Below are 21,540 nucleotides of genomic sequence, written 5' to 3'. Positions count from 1 at the left end.
CATCGAACTAAACCAAAACAATCGTGAAAAACTCCATAATGACACATATTGCGCACATTTTTCTTGCAGCCGCCGTTTTTAGTCCATGAGGGCCGCTCTGAAAAATATGATAGTGATGAATCTCATTTCTGTACACAGTAAGGAAATAAAAAACACATCAGGAAAAGGAAAACTTGCGAAAATTGTTTGCATTTTGGATTCCTTGTCTAAGGACCACCAATGTAGTCTTGCGCTACGCAACATCCTTTAGGGTAACTTTTAGGGTATTTGAGCACATTGTAATTCACTTGCAGCAAATTCACTGGATGCTTTTGCCAATTTTCCAAAGAGTATTTTGCCAAACGTATGTAATGTCATTTTTGAGAATCTCTTTGAATTGCAGAAGAAGCCAAAGAATTTTTACGATGGTTTTCAATCTTTTATAGACCGTGTATATCCTAAGATTGTGTTAATGAAATGTAGTTTAGATTTTTGTTTACAGTTTAGTTTATACCTGTCAAAATTTGGGCCTGATCAAATGCTAACAAGGGACTTGGTTGGCCCACAAACCTGAGGTTTGACATCCCTGATTAACTACTTAGTTTTGACCACTCCCTCTTTGAAGATGCTGACAATACGAGAAAATCGTGTTGAATAACAACACATTTAAAACAAAGATTAAACGAGTACAAAAAGTGGACTTCAAATGAAAACAAACAGCTAAAAACTTAAATGTAATCAAGTTAATGTAGTGTATATTTAGAAAAAAAAAAACGAGTATCCAAACCATAAATTCTTTGCAGTTGAATTCCCACAATTTTTCCCCCTATTTTTGGCCATCAATGGAGCTTAGCATACCAGCATAACACCCATTAACAGGTTTGCGACAAAAGTATACAAAGGACAGCTCTGTGGCCACGCCCCCTTTCACATTATTGAATTGGAAATAAAATAATTAGAGTGTTTGGGGAAAATATGTGCTCTATTATTATTTTCAGAATGTGTTGTCCGTTTACATGAATGGACTGCGCCTCATAACAAGCCGTTAAAATTCCAATGCGACCACCCAAAATATTGTCAAAGTGTCCTAAAATGCAAAAGAAAAAGACAAAAAATGGACATGCATGCTTCTCTCTTGACCGTGAAAGTTTATTCGTCAAATGCTGCGGTAAAAAACAGAAAGAAAGGCAGATATATGTTTTTAAATGGACTGATTCCTTAAACCACTCCCCCTTTCACAATGCAATTAGCAAAATATGAATTCAAGAATTTTTGGGAAAATGTGTGTTCTATTCAGGATGTTGTTGTTTCAGAGTTTGTTTTTTTGGGTTGTTTGTCATGAGTGGACTCTGGCGCATATATATATATATATATATATATATATATATATATATATATATATATAGGTGGGAGTGGTGAAATCAGTTGTGTGTTAGCAGCTTCTTTTGATGAAAGGAAGCAAGCAGACCGAACCAACGTCTGAATCTATCCATGTTCACAACATGTCTGTAATGGGACCACTCAAAAAGTGTCCAAAAAAACCCACGTAAAAAATACACTTTTATAATGGCAGTGATCCATTTTCCTTTCATTTGAACAAAACCGCATTAGTAAACATTCGGACGTTTTTGAAGGGATAGTAACGTTGCATAGCAACGCTGACATTGCTAAAACTAAAAGCTAAAAGTGTTGAATTATCAAAATATCAATCTAGGGTTTCGGGGAAACGTGCGCTCCATCTTTGCCGCCGTTGCGTCAGAACGTGCAGTCTTCTGGGCTCTTTGCCATTAATGGACTGTTGCAAAAGCCATTACCGTCTTCCTAATGTGAATAAAAAAACGGCTGCTAGAAAAATGCTTGAAAACAACCAAGTTTGTTTATAATGCCAGTCATTCTTTTTGTCAAATTTAACAAAGCTAAATTAAAAATAAAGAAAGGAGGATTTTTTTAAACCCTTGTGCAGTATTCTGTCCAATCCTTCGAGCTTGAGATCAAATTGATTTCACATTACAGCGAAAGCGTTGAAAGAAGACGCCAGGGAGCTGAAATTTCACCCAAAGTTCAAAATGGCACGGCCACTTAGTTCTCTCACTACCAGGACCGTGCCACCCATTGGATGAAATATTGTGGGACGATTGTGGGAGAAAATAACCAAAAAATGATCAAAATATTGCATAAGGTTTAAATGGATAACAATTAGGCATTTTCTTTTGATTGCGCCCTTCCGCTATGTTGACACTGCTAAAAAGTAGTGAAAATGCAATAATTTAATATCATTGCATGTTATTAATTGGAAAAAAATATATATATTTGTGAATTTCATTTTATTTTCTATTAAATTGTTAACGTATACATGAATTTTCAAAACAGATATCAATTCAAACAATTCAAAATGCGTTTTGTGTTTACAATTGCTAATGAGGCGATGAAACCAGCAAAGCTAAAGCGGCATTTTATTTCATAACGCTGTTTTTGACGAAATAACTTGTAGAAACCTGTTTGGGGGAAATTGACCCAGTTTTCAATTTTTATTTTGTAGACTTCGGTCTGGCTGAAAAGTAACAAATATACTTATTGGGAAATTGAATCTATTGGTGGATAAAAAGGGCACTTATGTTTGGCTTAAACGATTTATATTAGTTTTGTCTCTGCAAATATTTGCAAATGGGTCCTATAAGCTAATGCCAATGAAAATTGTACAAAAAAAAGAAACATAATTTCATCGATTCATAAATGAAATTCTACTTTTCAAAACGCACATTCCAATCATTTCTTTGCAATTTTGCAAATGTCTTCCTCACCTTAGGTCCTATTTGAGCTTTTAGTCCTTCCCTGGTCTCCATACAGATCCGTGACCACGCCCCCTTTGGCCACGTTGACCCTACCGAAATAAATAGCGTCGAATCAGCTGTAAGGAAAAGTCGCGCTATCTTCCCGCGGCGCTCGCGTCACATAGCGCCGTCTTCCGGGCTGTTGGCCATTAATGGACCGTGGCATAACACCCATTAACACTTTTCTAATGTGACACAAAAATATGGCCAGTATTGTCATTAAGAAAATTATGATGGAGCCGTTGGTTTAAAGGGGGGGGAAAAAAAAAAAAAATCCCATTAGCAAGGCTGTCAGCGCGCTTGACACGCGGCTGAGGCGCGCCGGACGGGAGCGTCGCGGGAGCTGGCCGATATCTCCTCTTATTTGGTGGCGTGTGTCTGTCTCGCTGTCACGGATCGTCTGATAGCCAGACAGTGATTGATCCTCGCCGCTTTTCCCTTTTTTGCAAAAGAAAATGAGATGTTGACCGGCTTATTTGCATGCAGCCGCCCTGACTTTACCCGCAAAAACTGCGGCGCGCTCTCGTAACGAATCCTCCTTTTCTATATATAAATGAAATACTACGGGCATTACGCAACGTGATTAACACGCCGCTCCATTGCAAATTATTTATGACACTAATCATCGGTTCAAATAATGCTCATTAAGAAAGTTAGCCATGTGTGCGCGTCCTCCAGCCGCTTCCTCCCGGGCCTAATTGAAGAGGGTTGACCCGGGGACCCCCAGCTAAATTGAGTTGTAGTCCCCGTGGCGAGCGTCTCCTTGGCGGTCAGTCAGGGCGGATTACAGCGCCATTGTGTTGGCCGCCGGATCGTTGGGGCTGCTTGTAACCAAGCGGATGAGTCACGCCAATACGGGAAGACGCGCCCGCTCGAAGGCGTAGGATGGGTTACTAGAAAAGAAAAATGGCCGACTGTATGGCATCTATTAGTCCCGTCGGGGGATTGTCACTCAAAGTGACAGTTACTCCCCCTTCATTTGTGTGTGTGTGTGTATACAGTATGTGGCGACTATGTTAATTAGTGGCCTTTAATGCGGTAACACTTGTTGTGGGAGGGGGCGTTGTTTTTGTTGCCCCCCCCCCCCCCTTCCAACAAACACACCTTACACTCCGATAATCAAAGGAGATGATTCCCACTGGGGTTTGGTATTGTAGCAACAAAAGGGTTTTTTATTTTTGGGGGGGGTGTTAGATTGTACCTTGTCAAACATTAATTAACTGATGGCAGCGATTTTATGTCCGCGCCGTGTCGCTATGAGATAAGATTTCGGAAAGTGTTCATTAAAATTGTTCGTCTTTGCTGAGTGATGACGAATGTTACGTGACAGCGCACCTTCATCTGGTCCCCCAGCAACGCGTTTTATCGTAGTTGCACGAATATAAGTCGCGTCCTATGAACGATGATTTAAATAATGAAGTTTTTTTTTTTTTTTAATTTAACACGATTCGGGGAAGATTGATCGGTTAGCCACATAAGCTGAGTTTTGCCGCACAATTGTGCATTTTTATATGGGCCGTATTCTAACTTACAATATTTACTGGAAAGGTACAATCTAGTTGGCGGATTCCAGTTGGCTGTTAGCAGCCAGTAGCTTTTGCAGCTAACAGCAGCTCGTGTAAGTTGCTACGGCATTATTTTCGATAAAACAAGCGAGCAGACTGAATCAACGTCCGAGTCCATCCTTTGTCACACGCAGGAATATTACTAAAAAGGAATATTACTAACATTTTCCCAGTTTTGCAACTGTCATGACCCTAGGGGCTTGGCTGTGTGTGTTCTTTTGCCTCCATTTGCTGGCGTTTTTAGGTCATTTCAATTATTTACTATTGCCGTCGCACTGCTTCCATGCAACCTGTGACTACAATGCTGGTCTGCTATTGGTCGGCCTCACTCGTTTCATAATGACGGAATGGTAAAGCTTTGTTCGATTGTGAATGGCTACAAAAGCGCATTTGTAGTGCAATTTACTGCTTAATTCAAACTTAAGTGGGTTAGCTGTGGGTCCCAAGATTGCTAGTGATGTTAAGGAGAGAAGTAAGAAGATGATTTATTGGGAAACTATGCTGGGGAAAATCTAGAAATACGAAGCTACCCTAGCCTAGGCTACCCTTAATAAGGAATATGAGCATTACTCAAAGGTAAATAAATACTTTCTATATTTTTTATTTATGATCTTTTCAGATTGTATACATGTATATTATATATTCGAAGCACTTACTATAGTATTTTGGTACTAATTTGAATATGTATGTACAATTCTGGTGCGTTGCTCACACGAGTAGGTTCCGAGGGACAGACTAACGGGTGACATTGCTTTATATGCGTCCGCGGTGTCTTATACGATATTTTTTGATTGTATGCATTCGCGTCTTGCGTTTGCGCGCTATCTCCCTCTTTTGCAAAAGATTGTATTTGCCTTTTCTCCAGTCTCCTATTACTGGTAACTTAAAGAGTTTTCATTCAGTTTATCGTTGGCGTAATAGGTTGGAGAAGTGCGACTATAGAAACCGAATCGCGAGATAAACTTTGCGCCAAACGTGCATATCAGCATGCCGCAGTCGAAACACAAGCCAGTTCAGCGATTTCCCGCTCTAAACATTTCCGTGACCGTGCCGGGCGGTCGGGAGACACGGATGCGCCACACTTCTCCGAGTTGTCTTAATGACCAAACTTTTAATACGCTTCCAGCGGGCGACAAATCATCCCCCGACCGCCTCGGCTTCTTATGATATCATAAAAGAACATTTTCTGCCTGAACCCCCTCATCTCACCAACAGGGATGGTAATCAAAACAAAAAGAGAAATCCCTGCCACCGATCTCTGATGGAACCACGGGGGATTTATTAGGACCCCCCATCCCCGGCCCCATTTAAATGATCTCAGACGCGAGGAGCTCCACGGCGTCGGAGAAACTCATTAAACTCTCGGGGCGTCAGTCACCGAGGCCCGCTCCGGCAGGAGCGCCTTGGCACATTCCGTCTTCTGCGGCGGCGCTGAGGGACGTCCCTCCGCGCCGTCCGACCGTGCCGCCTTGCATTAAATGACGCCGCTAATTAATTGGCGGCCCTGTGATTTCTTTGGCGTATACGGCGTCGGGCGAGGTTTACAATCAGAGAGGTGATCGCTGGCGGGCCTTCAGAAGGTTCGACCGAAATCCGTTTTGGCGGGACGATGAAAAGGACCGTTCGGGAGATACTAACAGGAACGGAGGGTAAATGATGAGCTTACGGGAACGATGTCGTTATGCAAGAAGGGAAAATATCGTCATTTAACAGAAATATACGGAATACTATGTTTTTGGTCAAAGCATTTTTTTCAACGTCCCTGTTTTCTCATATAACCTCATAACATGAATTGTTTTTAGACCGATGTCAGAGTAAAAAGCCGAGAATCGATTAATCGGACACATTAAAAATATGTAACATAAAATAGCTTCTGTTTTGGTTCCGCAACAGTTTTAACAATAAAGATATGTATTTGCAGAAGATTTCACTTTTTTTAAAATACCTTTTAGTGTTTAACAGAGAAAAATCAAACAGAAATCAGTTTGTTTTTTTTGGGGGGAAAGGGTTTTCCGTTTACATTGTAATATGTTAAAGTGTAAAATAATGAAAAAAATCTGCAAAAATCAACAAAAAAACGTGGAATATTTGGTGATAATACATTTCAAGTTTATTTTCATAAAATTCGGATTCATTCTAGTGAAAGTATAAACAGAATATCTTTTTTCTATTATCTCATTCAATGAAAATGTTCTTGTTCATATATCACTGAGACTATTATCATATTACACTAGTTCTTATTTTAGATTATTTTCTTAAATCGCAATTTCAGTCTCATATTCTTATACTGTAATTTTTGAAGGCTTTTTTTCCCATTTTTTTTCATCATAGTATAGTATTTTTTAATGTTACTTTTGATTACTTTTTTCATCATATTGCAAAGTATTGTATTATTGTCATATATTCCGGCTGTGGTTTTGCAAAATTTTGTTTTTTTTTCCCCCTATTACTTTTTGTTTTCATAATTTAACAATGATATCCTTGTTTTTTTTTCTTGCTATGTTGCAACTCATTTTGTCTAACGTTTTCAATCGATTTTGATCATATCGCTATTTTTGCGTGAAATTGCTTGTTATTTTTTCCAGATAACCGTACGCCTTCCTCTTTCTACCCCTTTCTGACTTATCGTATACCCGTGTTTTTTTTTTTTTTTTCTGGCTCCTATTCTCCTTTGCGCCAACCAAACTTTTCCCCTTCATTTTTCACGGCGGTTCAACTCCCCGCTCGCGTCTGACTCGGGCTCCCCCGAGGCGAAAGGCTTCTGCCGCCATAGGATCTCGTCTTAATTATGCAAAGTACAGGATATTTTGCGCGCTTTTGAAAGTGCTGCACTTCCTGCGTCGGTAGTCAATGGCGCGCTCCCTGCCGGGAGGTCCTGTCACACTTCCCCCTCCGCACTGGCGAAAATGAAAGGCTGGAAAATACATAATGGAGAATGCAATTCAACTTCACGGGTGGAACGCAGAGGCGTAAGAAGCCCTCAGCGAGACCTTCATTTTACATGGAACAGGTGGGAGACGCTTTTGTTCTCTTCCCACTGTTAAAATCCATTTCACTCCTAACGCTTGACACGCCGCTCGGAAACCTCGCCGAGCCTCTGACGTGAAAGCTTTCCAGGAGTTTTTTTTTTTTTTTTTTTTTGACGAACGCAAGCAGTTCTTTCTCGGGGTCGTCAAAAAGTGGTCCATGTTGCTATGCGTGAAGGTCGCGGGGAGGTTGGAAGTTAATGTGATAGTTCAATGTCTTGAAGGGAATTATGGTAGTTAACTGAGAGGTGAAGGTCATTTAATAGAAAGGTATCATATTTCAGATCAGGGCTGTCCAAACCCGGTCCTCAAGGGCCGGTATCCTGCATATTTTCTAGGTTTGTTTTCCTGACACGCCTGATTCAAATGTTTTGCTCATAACGCTCCTGATCATTTGAATCATGTGAAAGAAACCTAAAAAACATGCAGAATACCGGCCTTTGAGGACCGGGTTTGAGCCCCCCTGATCTAGATACATAGGTGTTGAGTTACAGTCCTCGAGGGCTGGCATCCTCCACGTTTTCCATTTTTCTCTCTCATCGCACTCGATTCAAATGATGAGCTTATTAGCAAGCTCTGAGGGAGCTTGAAAATGATTCTTTTGAATCGGGTGTGTTTGAGAGAGTGGGTCAGAAAACATGCAGTATACCGGCCCTCGAGGACTGGAGTTTGACGCCTGTGATTACAGAGGGCGGAAGTCATTTGGCAGTTAGCAGCAAGTGCCTGCTGCGGCTAACATCAGCGCGTGTTATCCGAACATGTTGCAGCATTAGTATTTGCAATTAAAGAAGATAGTTTAGCCAAAAGAAAAAAATGCAATGTGTATAGTTTGCAAAGTGTGTGCGCAAGGGTTCAATGTCGTAAAATCCTGGATTTTGTTTCCCCCTTTACTGTATTACCTTTTAAAAGTATCAAACTTTGCAAATTAGCAATATTTTGCAAAGCTAGTATGCATATATATATATATATATATATATATATATATATATATATATAAAGCTGAGGAAGTATCACTATTCCGCATCCTGGGCTTAAAAGAAGTAAACATACTTCACAGCGACTCCCGTTTCCTTTCGGCATGTCCAATATCAAGTCAGCGTCTGATCCACCTTCTTACCAAAGGTTTCACTCATCCGCGTCTGGGCGACATTTCACGGGAGGCGTACTTTATTCATTGATTTTATTTACATGCTCTCCGTTTGCTTTGTTGCCAATATAACTAGCGTGGATTTCCAACTCTCAGGTGGAGCCGCCGAGAGCAGTTCAAATATAACGGCAGCAACCCCCCCCCCACCAACCCCCTCCTTTTTCAGTGATGAATAATAAAAAAAAAGAGGGAAATCTCAAAGTGTCAAACTAGTTTTTCCACTAGTATTAACCATATCTTTCCCTGCCCCCCCCTCCCCCTTCTTCTTTCTCTGTTTCTGGCAGCAGAAGACAATGTGACAGAGGAGCAGCAGCAGCACAGTCCCGGGCACGCCGCCATTCCGAGCGGTAATGCTCCATTTCATATTTCATCATTTTCGTCTGGAAAGTGGATCATGTGTCTGCGTGTGTATGCGTGTGTGTTGGGTTCGCGAGGATACTCGTTTCCTGTTGTTGAGGTTTTTATTGAGTAACCTGCATTGCTGCTGAGTGTGTTATTCTCATAATACTATGACTTCACTCTTTTAATATTAGTCTTCTTGGTAATATTGAAACCTAACTTGTGTAAAAGTTTGAGATTAGTTGTTCTGTTGTTTGTGTATGACTTTATTCTTCAATGTTTGCTGCCCAAGCACGTAGATTTCTTATTTTTTGTTTTTATTGCATAAGCAACTCTATTTTTTCACTTCATTTTTGCGATTTAATTGTGGACCTGCATTTGTACAAACTTTTTGTCGCGAATCATGCACCTTGTCTTCATAAAATTGCAAGAATGTGCTTTTTTTTTCTCATAATGCTATTTTATCAGAAATTACAACTAATATGTGTAGGCCTGAGTTCGCTTCCTGCTCTTCACTTACCATTTAACCGCCAAATTCCGAATCTATTTGAAGCAGAGTACTAAAAACAAAACCAAATTGAACAATTTGATGAGGTACATTTACAGAATATGTCTAAAGCGCTTTACCAAGCTGTAATAGTTTTGGAAACACATTCGTAGTGTACAATGGGCAACACACTAACTTAGCCACACCCGCTACAGGAAAGCGTTTCATTTTTTTATTCAAAACTACAAAAATGACTTTAATCTACAGGACTTCTCACCGTAGACTAGCCAATGTCTTCAGTAACCTTTTAAATCCATCCATGTTTTGTCTGTCATACTAGCTCGCTAGCTAGCGCGAAGCTAAGAGAGGAGGATTTCTCTGGCCTAACATTCAAGTTTTCAAACTCCCTTTGCGCTAACATGGCGGAAGAGGTCAACAGTGAAGTAACAGCAAGACCGCCTTCATTTAATGATTACGTAACAATCTAAAATAATGCTCATTATTTGGCTAAAACAAAGACAAACATTCTATGCTATGCTACTGTATGCTATGATGCATTTGAAAAGGATTTTTTAAATACATTTATATATATATATATATATATATATATATATATATATATATATATATATATATATATATATATGAACTTTTAAGTTTTCCCCATCATTTTATGACTTTGGCAATTGGTGACGTTTACAGCGATCACGCTGCGGCAGAGAAAAAAACGGAGTAGTGTTTAAAGTTGACCCGGTGTGTGTTTTCCTTTGTTCCCACCACCGTGTCATATGTAGATGAATGCGTCCCGTTTCAAGCAAGGCATTAAAGCTAGCCCTCCAGGAACCTAGCGGCAATTCAGGTCAAGTTAAGAGTAGAACCTCCCCACCCGCCTCCCCCCAATCTTAAGTTCCCCTCTGAATGAAGGCTGCCCCTAATGCACCGCACTGTATTTTTTCCATTTCATTTGTCTCTGCTAAAGGTTAAGTTTCAGATGTGGCTATTTATCAAGGCAGTATGGATGGTTTGGTCCAAAAGGCTGGGGACCTTTCAGGTAGCCATGCTCGTCCCCGTATCTATGATACAGTGTAGCGGCTCAGCATTTAAAAGTTGAAATCAAAAGCGGACAGAAAAGCAAATGTAACTTTTTATTTTATTTAGAATTCGCATATAGCAAGCAAAGTCTGAATGCTAATATGCTAGTTTTCGCAAACAATCATGTCTTGTTCGCCGGTATTGTTGACATACGAAAGGCTGACTAATGCTGCAATTTTCCACTAAAACAAGTCAAGTCATTGTTATACAAAACCACAATGTACTCTTGAACATCTTTGGGTATGACAAAATCTGGAAAAGCACCGTATGTTTTCTTGCAATCTATGGTGAGGAAACAGAAAATTTCCTTTCATTTTCACTCAAATGCTTAAAGGGACAGTGTGTAACATTTTGACCGTTTTTCATTCAAAGGAATGAATTCAATGATAGTAAATCTCAAAATCTTACAAATGAATGTGTTCTTAATGACCAACAGTATGTTTTAAATATAATCATAGTCTAGTTATCATTAAATATTACATGGGGCGTGGCATGTTTCTTATCGCACCTGCAGCACCCCCTGTAATGAAAAATGCTCTAAATCTCACACATTATCCCTTTAAAGGACGGAAGAATTATCAACATTAAAGGTGGAGGGTCCAACTCCAACCGCTAGCATTAGCACAAATGCTAACACAACACGACCATCATAGAATCCAGACAACGCACGAGCTCTGCAAGGATATTTTCAAACGCGTTAAAATTGAAGCTTTGTTTCTGATGTTGTTTATCGAGTCTCGCTGACAACGATCACTATTTTTTTTAATTTTTGATCTGACCTTTAAAGCGTACTGCAGAAGAACCCAAATGTCAGCAGAACAATATTTGCGCTCCGCTGTGCTAATTTGTATTGACGCACATTAGCGGGCACTTTGGTGCAATAAAATGTGTCTCCGTCCACCGTAACCCCGACTTGTAGAGACCTCCCGTCTTTGTGGCTGATTACAAGGACCCCCTCAGAAACACGCGTCTCGGCGAGGGGCGACAGGCCACCGCGTGATCGACGTCTGCCCGCCGAGAAATCGGGCGGGCACGCAAATTAATTTCTCTCTTTTTCTCATTTGCCTTGTGAATGACTCATTTGATCAAGAAAATTAGACGGTGCGATGTTCTAACTGCAGCCGTCCACACCTTCATATTTTTTTTAACCTTGGTCGTGAAATTTCTTTTATTCGTATGTTTTTTTTTTCTTTTGAAAAAAAGCACTAAATGATGAAAAATGTTTCTTTGATTCCAATTCCTTTGATGCCAATAACATGACTTTATTCCCGTTCATGAGTTAACGATAAAAAGAAAATAAACAATTCAAAAATTTTTAGGGTTTAGATATTATTCCTTGCGTATTTTGTGAGGGAAAAAAATCCTGACAAATTCAAGAAAAATTGCATTCATCATTTGGATTTTTCTCATGTTTTTTTTACTTTATGAGAACAATGATAACATGAATTATTTTTAAAAAACAAAAATATTTTTCATTGTCTTGCAGGTTTCTTGTTTTATATATATATATATATATATATATATATATATATATATATATATATATATATATTCTGAGGAAAAAAAATCTTAAAATTCCAAATTGCACTCGATTTAAATTCTTTTTTTTTTCCTTATTTTTCCTTAGTTTTCAAGCTTTCTTATTAATTTCATATATTCTATTGGTTTTATTATACATGACAATAATTTTAATACTAAAGCATAATAACGTTTTAGTTCTGTTTTATTTTTATATTATATTTATTTATTATATTATTTTAACGATGACTTTATTGTGTATTTTTCTAGTGTTTATGAAAAAAAACACACAAAAAAGTTTTTTTTTAGTTCCAACTCGTTAGTACAATAGATTTTTCTCGCTTTATCAAGTTTTAGAATATTTAATGTATTTTAGACAACTACTTATAATGGACATGGATATTGTCATTGTTCTGTTAATATTCCAATTTTATTCTGATGAATAGTCATGAAATTTCTTGTCATATTTCACATTTCTTCTCCTAATATTCCCGTACAATTTTGGCAACATGCTGACTTTTTTCCTCGCATTGTTAATTTTTCCATTTCAAGCGTGGTGACAGCCCAGCTTGCGACTTTGATGGACGCTGCCACAATATCCATTAAGACCCCCTGACAATTTGCAGGCATAATCAGCCCCGCCCCCAGGAAGACCCCCACGAGTGGTCTTCAGGCCCCCGCTTCCTGCTTCTCATTCATGTTTGACAGGACGCTAAGCCAAATGCTAACAAAAGACAGAAAGACGGTATAATGCTCCGTTTGGCGAAAACGTTGCCATTTAATGAGACTTTTTGTTAGCCTGCACTTGGTGTGCGAGGCTCTTAAAATGTATATGCGTCCCTTTTAGTTTTTCCGTTTCGGGGTGTTGCCATGTTCGAAGCAGCCTGGCGGCACACGAGATTTTTTCGCTCGTATGCGCCTCACCAAATCTTGTTCTCCATTATTCATCTTTTTTTTTTTCTGATGTGGCGCTCCACTCACGGCTCTTTTTGCCAGAGCGACAAGACAAGGAAGATGAGGCGATGTTGTTTCTCTTTCAAATGCTTTGATTTGCATTTTTATATAATTTTTTTCCGCTTTTGTCAAGCTATTGAAACGTTGGAACCGCTGGGTTGACAATTACTATTCCGACAAATTATTCGCATCCACGTGGAAAAAAAAGTCACAGATTTCTTTGGTTCTGGTGCGCATGAATCATCGAAGATCCCAACATCCCCAATCCTTTGATTTGATATTTAAAATGACAAAATAAGTTCAGAAATTTGAGTGTTTTTTTTTCCTGAGAATTTTGCTATGCTAACTCTATAAAATCATGATATTCTTGTAATATTCCAATCATATCGTCAAAATTGTTAGTCCAAGTGACATTATTTATTCCTTAATCCATGACCTCGATCATATATTAAGGACGGAAATAAAAGTTCATTAGAATTTTCGGGATTTCTTAATTTTTTTGAAACAAAACTAATGTGACACATTTTTTACGGCTAAGCGTTTAAACCAAGTAAAACAATTAAATTCTTTTTTGGGGGAGAGTTCGGTTTATTAGGCGACACATGAAATTATTTGTCTTATAAACAGCTTTAGCCTTCCCGCCATTTTGGAACAATCTAAGTCTGAAATATTTCTATGCGACAGACATCATAATTACGACATAACGCTAGCTGCATGCTAGCTTACGACCACAAGTAGCAGAACGTTTCCCCACGGGCTGCGTTTACCGCTGTTTTTGGCTGCGTTGGACAGCTATTTTCTTGTAATAGTTTTGAATTTTTGTCATGTGATCTTTAACTGCTGTTTAGGTAGAAGCAGCTGCGGCTAAAGCCAAACTGTGGCAGGGATTTTCCGGACCTGGATTTGCGAGTAAAACGTGAACCTTCGTTGTTTACGTCCATCAGGTGCGATGCATGTGGTCAAATAGGTTTTGGGACCGTTTCATTACCGTTATTCTTTTGAGTTATGCTTTTTTGAGCTGCAAATTATACATGATGTATCAAAATTTTGGATTGATCCCCAGAGAGCAGTTATAGACGGATGCATTAATTTCTCCAACACCGTTTAATAATGCGGGACACTGGGATGTGTGACCTACTGTACATGCGGATGTACTCTATGTATATACGATGTGGGGGGTGTACCAAAGTTTTTAGATATTTAAGTAATGAGGTGCTGCCACGCGTGTGAAGGTTATTCAATCTTAATGTCCTCCCATCTCTGACAGCCCCCCCCACCCCCCCCACCCCTCACTCTGATAAAGAAGCGCGCTCACCTTTGATCAGGCCCGCCGACATGTGTCGGCAGAAGCCGCTCGCTGGTTAAAATAAATTCTTAATTTGAACTTGGGGGTGGTTTGGCGAAGGGGGGTGATGTGGAAGCAAGGGCGGGGCATCACAGGATCATGATCTCCGGGAAGTGGTGGGGAAATAAGGAGAGGCGCTTGAGCGGGTAATTATGTTTCCGACGGGTGCACAAAGAAGCTTGAAAGCCGCGATGTAGTCTTGCTTTTTCCACGGGCAAGCTGGGCGGAAACCTACTTTCGCTTTTGCTTTAGAGTTCAATAAATTTGCTTTGTTTTGTCTTCCGTTAGCCTTTTAGCTGTTAGCGGCTGTATGTCACATCTAGGGATGGCCATTTGCTGGGCTAGTTCGTTCAAAGGAAGGATAGAAAGTGTAATTGCCGGATTACTAACTTTACTTGTTTGAACTGCTCTTTTTTTTTTTTTCTTTTACACCGAGTACCATCTCAAAATTTACTTGGCTCTCAAAGTAAAATCATCAGACGTCCATCCATCCGCTTATCCTCACGAGGGTCGCAGGTTTATTGGTGCCTATCCCAGCGGTAGACAGGGTGCATCCTGAACTGGTTGCCAGCCAATTGCAGGCCACACAGAGACCAACAACCATTCATGCACCCAATCACAACTATGGACAATTTAGTATGTCCAACAAGCATTTGTATTGGAATGTGGAAGGAAGCCAAAGCGCCCGGCGCGGGCTCGGGGAGAACATGCAAACTCCACACAGGAAGTCTGGAGCGAGGTGGATTTGAACTCGGGTCCTTGATCTGCGAGGCAGACGTGCAAACCACTGCTCCACCTAGCAAAATCATAACTATAATTAAAATGCAGTGGTGTAGTTTCTGTTTTGTTGAAAACAAGGCAGAGGATTTCTTCCACTGTAGCGTTATGTAGGCTCTGTGCAAACCAGGATTGGTCTTAACTGGGTTTAGCAGGTGTAAACTAAGGCTGCTGAGAGAGGAAATGAAGAGAGAGTTCAGCAAAATAAAAGGTCACGGCAATAAATAAATCTAGCTCAAGTGCTACTGTCATGTGAGGAGGAGGAGGATTTGGACCCAGAAGCAGACAATGTACGGAATCGGAAGAGTAGTCAGAGTGAGCAATAGACTCGGAAACTAGACTGGAAGAAACTCGGAAGACAGCTCGGCATGACAGTTTGACCAATAAGAGACCTGAGTGGAAATATTATCAGACATCAATCCGACATGACACAACAAAGCAAACCGAAGAACCGTGGCAACTCCATTGCAACATATACATGTACATCAGGGAACAAAGCAGTCAAACCAGTAATTTCACACTCTATTACTTCTCTCATTACTGTGCCATATTTTTAACAGGAGAGAAGATGTTCTCAATGTCCAGTTTTGATACCAGTTGACTATATCAACGCTACCAAATGCTCGATCTCAACTACCGCATAAAATCGTAAAAATAACAAACAAACTAAAAAAAGAAAAAACACACATGCTAACCAATCTATCCACCCGCAAATGAAGATCTAGCGTATATCACGGGATAGACTCTGTCTTGGTGTTCCGTGACATTTATCATGCCACAACTTTCATCCGACGTCTCCAAGGGTCCTCTGGACACCCCCACCTTTTATATTATTGAATATATCTGCACTTAAATATTTATAAGCCTTTAACTGATATTCTCCTCTGCGCTCCATTAGCTCCACCAGGGACCTGTGGTCCCTAGCAGGGGATCCCACTGTACTTGTACCCCTCCCCCTCTACGGTGGTCTGCCCGCACTGAGACAGGTGGTGAAAGGGGCGGGGGGGTGCAAGAGTATAAAAGGACAAATTTTAGAGTAGTGATGAGGTGAATGGAGGCGATGAGACAAAGAAACCCGAAGAATGGTCTTTTTTTTTTTTTTTTAGTTGTGCAAGATCTCATGAATAACTGGTTAGAATAGCCGATTACATACATCACAGGAAATCTTTACGTGTTATTTGTAGCGTTCTTTTTGTTAAGCTAGACTGGACTATAAGCCGCAGGGCTCAAATCATGAGAAAAAAGTTGCGGCTTATAGTATGAAAAATACAATGTGTGGCTTGTGCTTTGATTGGCCTCACATGTTGTGACCGTATGTAATTTGTGTATTATTATTTTTTGGTGTTGTTCTGGTTGATGGTGGTTATAATGACTGGCTGGCAAGAGGGCGTCGTCACAACACTCGCTAGCCAATCATAAACAAGACTTTTACCGGGCAAGTGGGCTCAAGTACAGTTGAAGTGAACTAGTGCAAATATGCCCTAAATGCACTTAAAAATCAAGTAATTGATTAAGAATAATGATGACTGCGTGGGTTTATCGATTTAATCAAGTCTTGTGAAGGCAAAATGCAACATGCTGAGGTGCAAGTACTTTGTTTTCAAAAGCAGATTTTATAAAGATCCAGGGGCGCAGCTAAGAATGATTTAAAAAATGATTCATCTTTTGATTATTTTCACAATTAATCAATGAATTGTGTCTAAAAAAAAAAAATCAGGTTTTTATTTTAGTTTCATTCAAAAATGACAGTAAAAAAAAACTAAATGTTTTTTTGGTTACTGGTTTACGTAACAAGTCAAGTCAAGAAAATGTTACATTTTACGCCTCTAAGTGAAGTCAATTTTTTATATTTTATTTTGATTGGACACAAAGATTAAATTTTCTTACGTGGAGGACGACAGAAATAGGATAAATATTTACTGGTGAGAGATTGAAATTCTAAGAATTTGGACAATTTTGAATTGAACTCATTCATCATCATTTATCAAAGATGTTTAATGAGCAATTTAATTGCTGAGTAGCTGTCTATTAATCGATTAACATTGCAGCTTTAGATCTGATTAGTTAGATGGATCAGAAGATATTTGTCATAATTTTTCAGATTGCTCCATTAGTGATCATTTTATTTCAATTATTTTCCAATCATAAATAGTTCTGATCATAAGGCGAACCATCAGCTTTTAAAAAAAATTACGGCTTTTAGGTGTGCCATATAGTGCGGATAATACGGTACTTAACATTAACTTCTGATTTTATCTTCTCAATTTATACGTTTTACACTTTATGTTTATTTTTTTTTCCCAAATAAAGTATTGGGGTAAAGTCATGTTTGAAAATACCTGGTGCAAAATAAGAGAGCGAGACTTAGAGAGTAGATGGAGAAAATACAGTCAGGTCTACCGTAACTCACTCTGAAATAAATCTTTCCGTCATTCGATTCACCCTCATGAATAATTTCTCAGTGGGAGTGACGATCGTCTTACTTTGGGCTTATCAGACTCTGGATCAGCCCTCAAAACATCTCCCCTCTTTTTCGGCACATCGGTGACTTCATTTAATCGGGGCCATGCAAAACTCGACGTCGCTTGTCGGTGCGATCGTCAGCCCGCGCGTGCGCGGGCGTCGCTATCGATCGGCTGCCCGTCCCGGAGAGCCTGCGAGGAGATGTCCTGATCTGATAGATTACTGTAAAGGCCCACGGGCGCAGGAACCTCAAGTATCGACGTGGCTCTTTAATCCCGGGGTTGGATGTGACCTTGCCGTGTCAAGAGCTCCGCACGACAGCCACCGTCATGCCACTCCCCTCGCCATCTAAACCCCTCCCATGCAGATGTCAAATCCGCCCCCCCCACTTCCAACGTATCGCGTCCATCGTTGCATCAGATGGACGTTTATTTCATTCGTTTTTACGTGGGCTAGAAGTGATTAATTAACCAAAATTCACTCTCATTTCAGCTATTATTGGCTATTTCATTCATTGTGAATGCGATAATAATACCGTAGAGAACAAGAACATTTTTTGCAATGTATGATCCGCATTGGACTATCAGCGTCAGGTATTTACAAAAAAAAACAGCATTTACAGCAACAGTACATAATTCATATTTACAATCATACATATACAAACATATACAGGATATAACAAATCAAACCTTTATGCAAGATCTTATCCATTATATACATAATTTCTATCTTTTTAATATTATGTTTTCAAAACTCTTTTTGAATACACTTTTCGGAGCTCTATTTTATTGTTGTTCTGCAAATTTACAGATAGAAGGACACATTTCTTTGATTGGTGGACTGCCTTCCTTACTTTTACCATAAAATGATTGAGTCAAAGGAATGTTTATAGTATGCTAGCTAGTTGTTTGCCCTCAATATTAGTGAACTTGGATTGTTTTCTTTCAATGAACAACCAGGCAGGACACCTTTTATAGCATTAGCATTGGTGCTAACTCTTTTGAATGATCATTGCTGTTGCTAATTTGTATTTTTGAGACTTTAAAGCAGCAATGTGTAATAATTTCACCATAAAATCATTTCAAAGTGATGTTGCTGATACATTAGCATGTCACTAGCCTACAACGAGAATAATTCTCCCGCAACAGCCTTTTTTCGTGTGTAATGGTTGATGCACCAGCTAGAAACGCTCTCATACCATCATGTCACTCGATAAAATTGTGTTTCATTTGTATAAACCTTGGTTATAAGCTTTTATTGTCAGGTTTGGTTAAAAGGGCCAGCATGTAATAATTCGACCATCAAGTTACATTCAATTTAATGGTGTTGGGTAACCAGCTAATAACGCTGACTAGTTTGTATGTTTTTTTGGTGTATAATGTTAATGCAGCTGTCAGGACACATCTGATGATGCATCAGTTTACATTTCGTGCGGCTATTCATTTATTAGGAAGGAGTTAGCGGTGTCATCAGCTAAATTAAGGATTCTAAACGGCATTCGGCGTAAACAATATCTAAAAGGATTTCACAGGCATATGCTTGAAAAAGAGTTGACTTTCTAGTGCCTATTGTCATTCCGTGTCCGTAGATGAGGTCTATATTGTGTGGCGTTTGGCCCCCAGAGCGACAAAGGCTTGCGTCTGTGAGGATTGGGTTGGGATTTTCATTTTCATGAAACACCTTCCGCTCTCTTCTGCATGCTCCCAACGGGGACCACCGGGCTGATATTTTTAGAGGGCATGTTCAGTCTGCGGGAGGGAAGGACAATGGAGGGTGTGATGTGGCATCAATACTTTGCTGTGAGTTGGGGGCTGTTGAGGAAAGGTGGTAGTAAAGGGGCGGGGGGCAAAACCCGAGTGAGCTTGATGAGATGCATGCATGCCTTATCTCCTCGGTGTACCCAAACTTTAGTAAAAGTCAGGACCGGTCTCAGGTAATCATTTTTACATAGAGAAACTATCGTTCACACCCGCGTCTCAAAGTTTTAGTTTTTTAGCCCATTTGAACTCGGCTGCTAACCAAATCAGCAGCACCTTCTACACATTTTCTTTGATGTAGCTATTATAGTCATTTCACTTTATATATATATATATATATATATATATATATATATATATATATATGACATAAAAAACCATAAATTTTACCCAAAAAAAAATAATTAAAAAAAAAAAAAAAAAAAAAAATATATATATATATATATATATATATATATATATATATATATATATATATATATATATATATATATGTGTGTTGTAAAATTTATGGTTTTTTATGTTTTTTTTTGCCAACATCAATTGACTTTCTGGTTCAATTTAACCCGTCATAAAAAGTGTCTCACTAGAGAAAATAATAATCTAAATATTAATTTGGTGTCTATATCACAAATAATCATATTTTTTTTAGTTACTTGTTTAAAAAAATCGCAGTTGGTCAATCTGACCCGCAACCTAACAAGGAGAGACAATGGTTTGTAAAATTTCAGTCCTAAAAATTAAAAGTACCCGCTTGTTAACTAATGGCACTCATATTTGTGGGTTAATTTGACCCATTTATCTCCCACAAAATGTCAACAACAGAAAAATATTCCAAAAACATCCATACACCCATTCATTACCTTTACCTTGTCCTTCATCGGGTCATGAGCCAAAAACATTTACCGCTTTATTATAAAGCTCTAAATTACACAATGGGTGATAATGACCTGCTACGTAAAAAGATTGTTGATTTATTCCACATAGTTGAATAACTATAGACGAAAAATAAAAAACGTTTGACTGCATGAATGGACTAAAAACTGAAAGTAGACATTTAAAGGCCTTGTTTGTGTGTATTATGTATCACTTTAGGAAATGTCATCAAATTTCAAGCAGAATGTATGTGTTATTAAAGGGACGCTTCCCTCTTAATGTTACCTGAGTCCATGCAAGCGTGATGGAGGTTTAAAATGGCTGCCGGTGAAGTACACGAGCTCCTGGGCCCCACAGGGCCTCCGCCGGGCCGCCCATGATTGTAAGTGTGGCTTTTTAATCAGCCTTATTGTGAAGTGCATTGGTCACGGCGGGGGAGGGCGAGAAACGCCGCCCGCTCATAAAAGCCGCGCCGGCTTTTCAGCTTCTTCTTGTTTTCACGTGGCAAAGTTGTGATTAAAAAGAGGCACGTCGGCGGTCATCCCGTCGGCGGATGCGCGACGGCGACCAAAGGTTAACGTGCGGATGGACTGAAGAATATTGATGTGCGTGACCCAGTGCTGCTTCCAAGTGGGGCTGAATAATTTAGGGAAGTGTGTCATGACGGCTGTGCGACACACACACGCGGATTTGTGTGTTACTGCACTGTTGTGGCCAGGAATGTCTGCTTAATATGTTTTGTCTCCTGACTCATGCAATCCACCACTGCTGCCTGCTGTTTTTTTTTTTTTTTTTTTTTTTTTTGTCCAGTCCAGCCAAAAGCTGCAGCCGAGGATTTATTAACTACACTTTCTCTGCTCTCATATAGTGAAGTTTTGCTTGGGTGAAGCAGGGCAAACACGGCATAAAACCATTTCTAATAACAGAGGCGTGTGTGTGAGTGTGTTTGTGTGTTTCTGTCCAACATTTTTGCTTTGGCACGAGTGGTTGAGTTACAAGGACCCAAAGTGAACCTGCATTTTTATTACACTTTTTATTGTTGTTTTTTTTTTCATTATGAAATCTAAGCTTTGGAAAGCTAGTTTATTGCCGCCCAAAAGATGTCGATATACAGAGGACCCGGCGTTACGGCGTCCCTGGCTTACGTTTTATTCGCGTGACGAAGTGGAAGGCTAAGTTTTTCCTTTTTATGGCGTTTTTCCCGCTTTACAGTATCAAAAACTGTCATGACCTGTTGGGTTGGCTGTGTTTATGTTGTTCTGCCTCCCTCTTCAGGCGTTTTTTAGGTAATTGCTCTTATTTTCTATTGGCGTCAAACTGCCTGCTCTGCAACGTGCCACTAAGATGCTGGTCTGCTATTGGTCGGTGTCACGGTGTCACCAAA

General features: G+C 39.5%; 1 protein-coding gene across 5 annotated transcripts in view; it reads left to right on the top strand.

Moving 5' to 3' along the window:
- znf521 (zinc finger protein 521) overlaps nt 1-21,540 on the top strand; it is a 123,964-nt gene that overhangs the window by 2,751 nt on the left and 99,673 nt on the right. For all 5 annotated transcript variants that reach the window (XM_088430038.1, XM_088430039.1, XM_088430041.1 and 2 more), the window contains one exon: nt 8,836-8,895. In XM_088430038.1, the coding sequence (XP_088286164.1) occupies nt 8,836-8,895 (60 nt within the window). The remainder of the gene's footprint in view (nt 1-8,835; nt 8,896-21,540) is intronic.

Source organism: Hippichthys cyanospilos, chromosome 12 (genome assembly GCF_059441005.1).
Source record: "Hippichthys cyanospilos isolate Australia breed blue-spotted pipefish chromosome 12, RoL_Hcya_1.0, whole genome shotgun sequence".
NCBI classification, from domain to species: domain Eukaryota; kingdom Metazoa; phylum Chordata; class Actinopteri; order Syngnathiformes; family Syngnathidae; genus Hippichthys; species Hippichthys cyanospilos.
The sequence above is the reverse complement of the archived record's forward strand: the minus strand, read 5'-3'. Positions and strand labels throughout refer to the sequence as shown.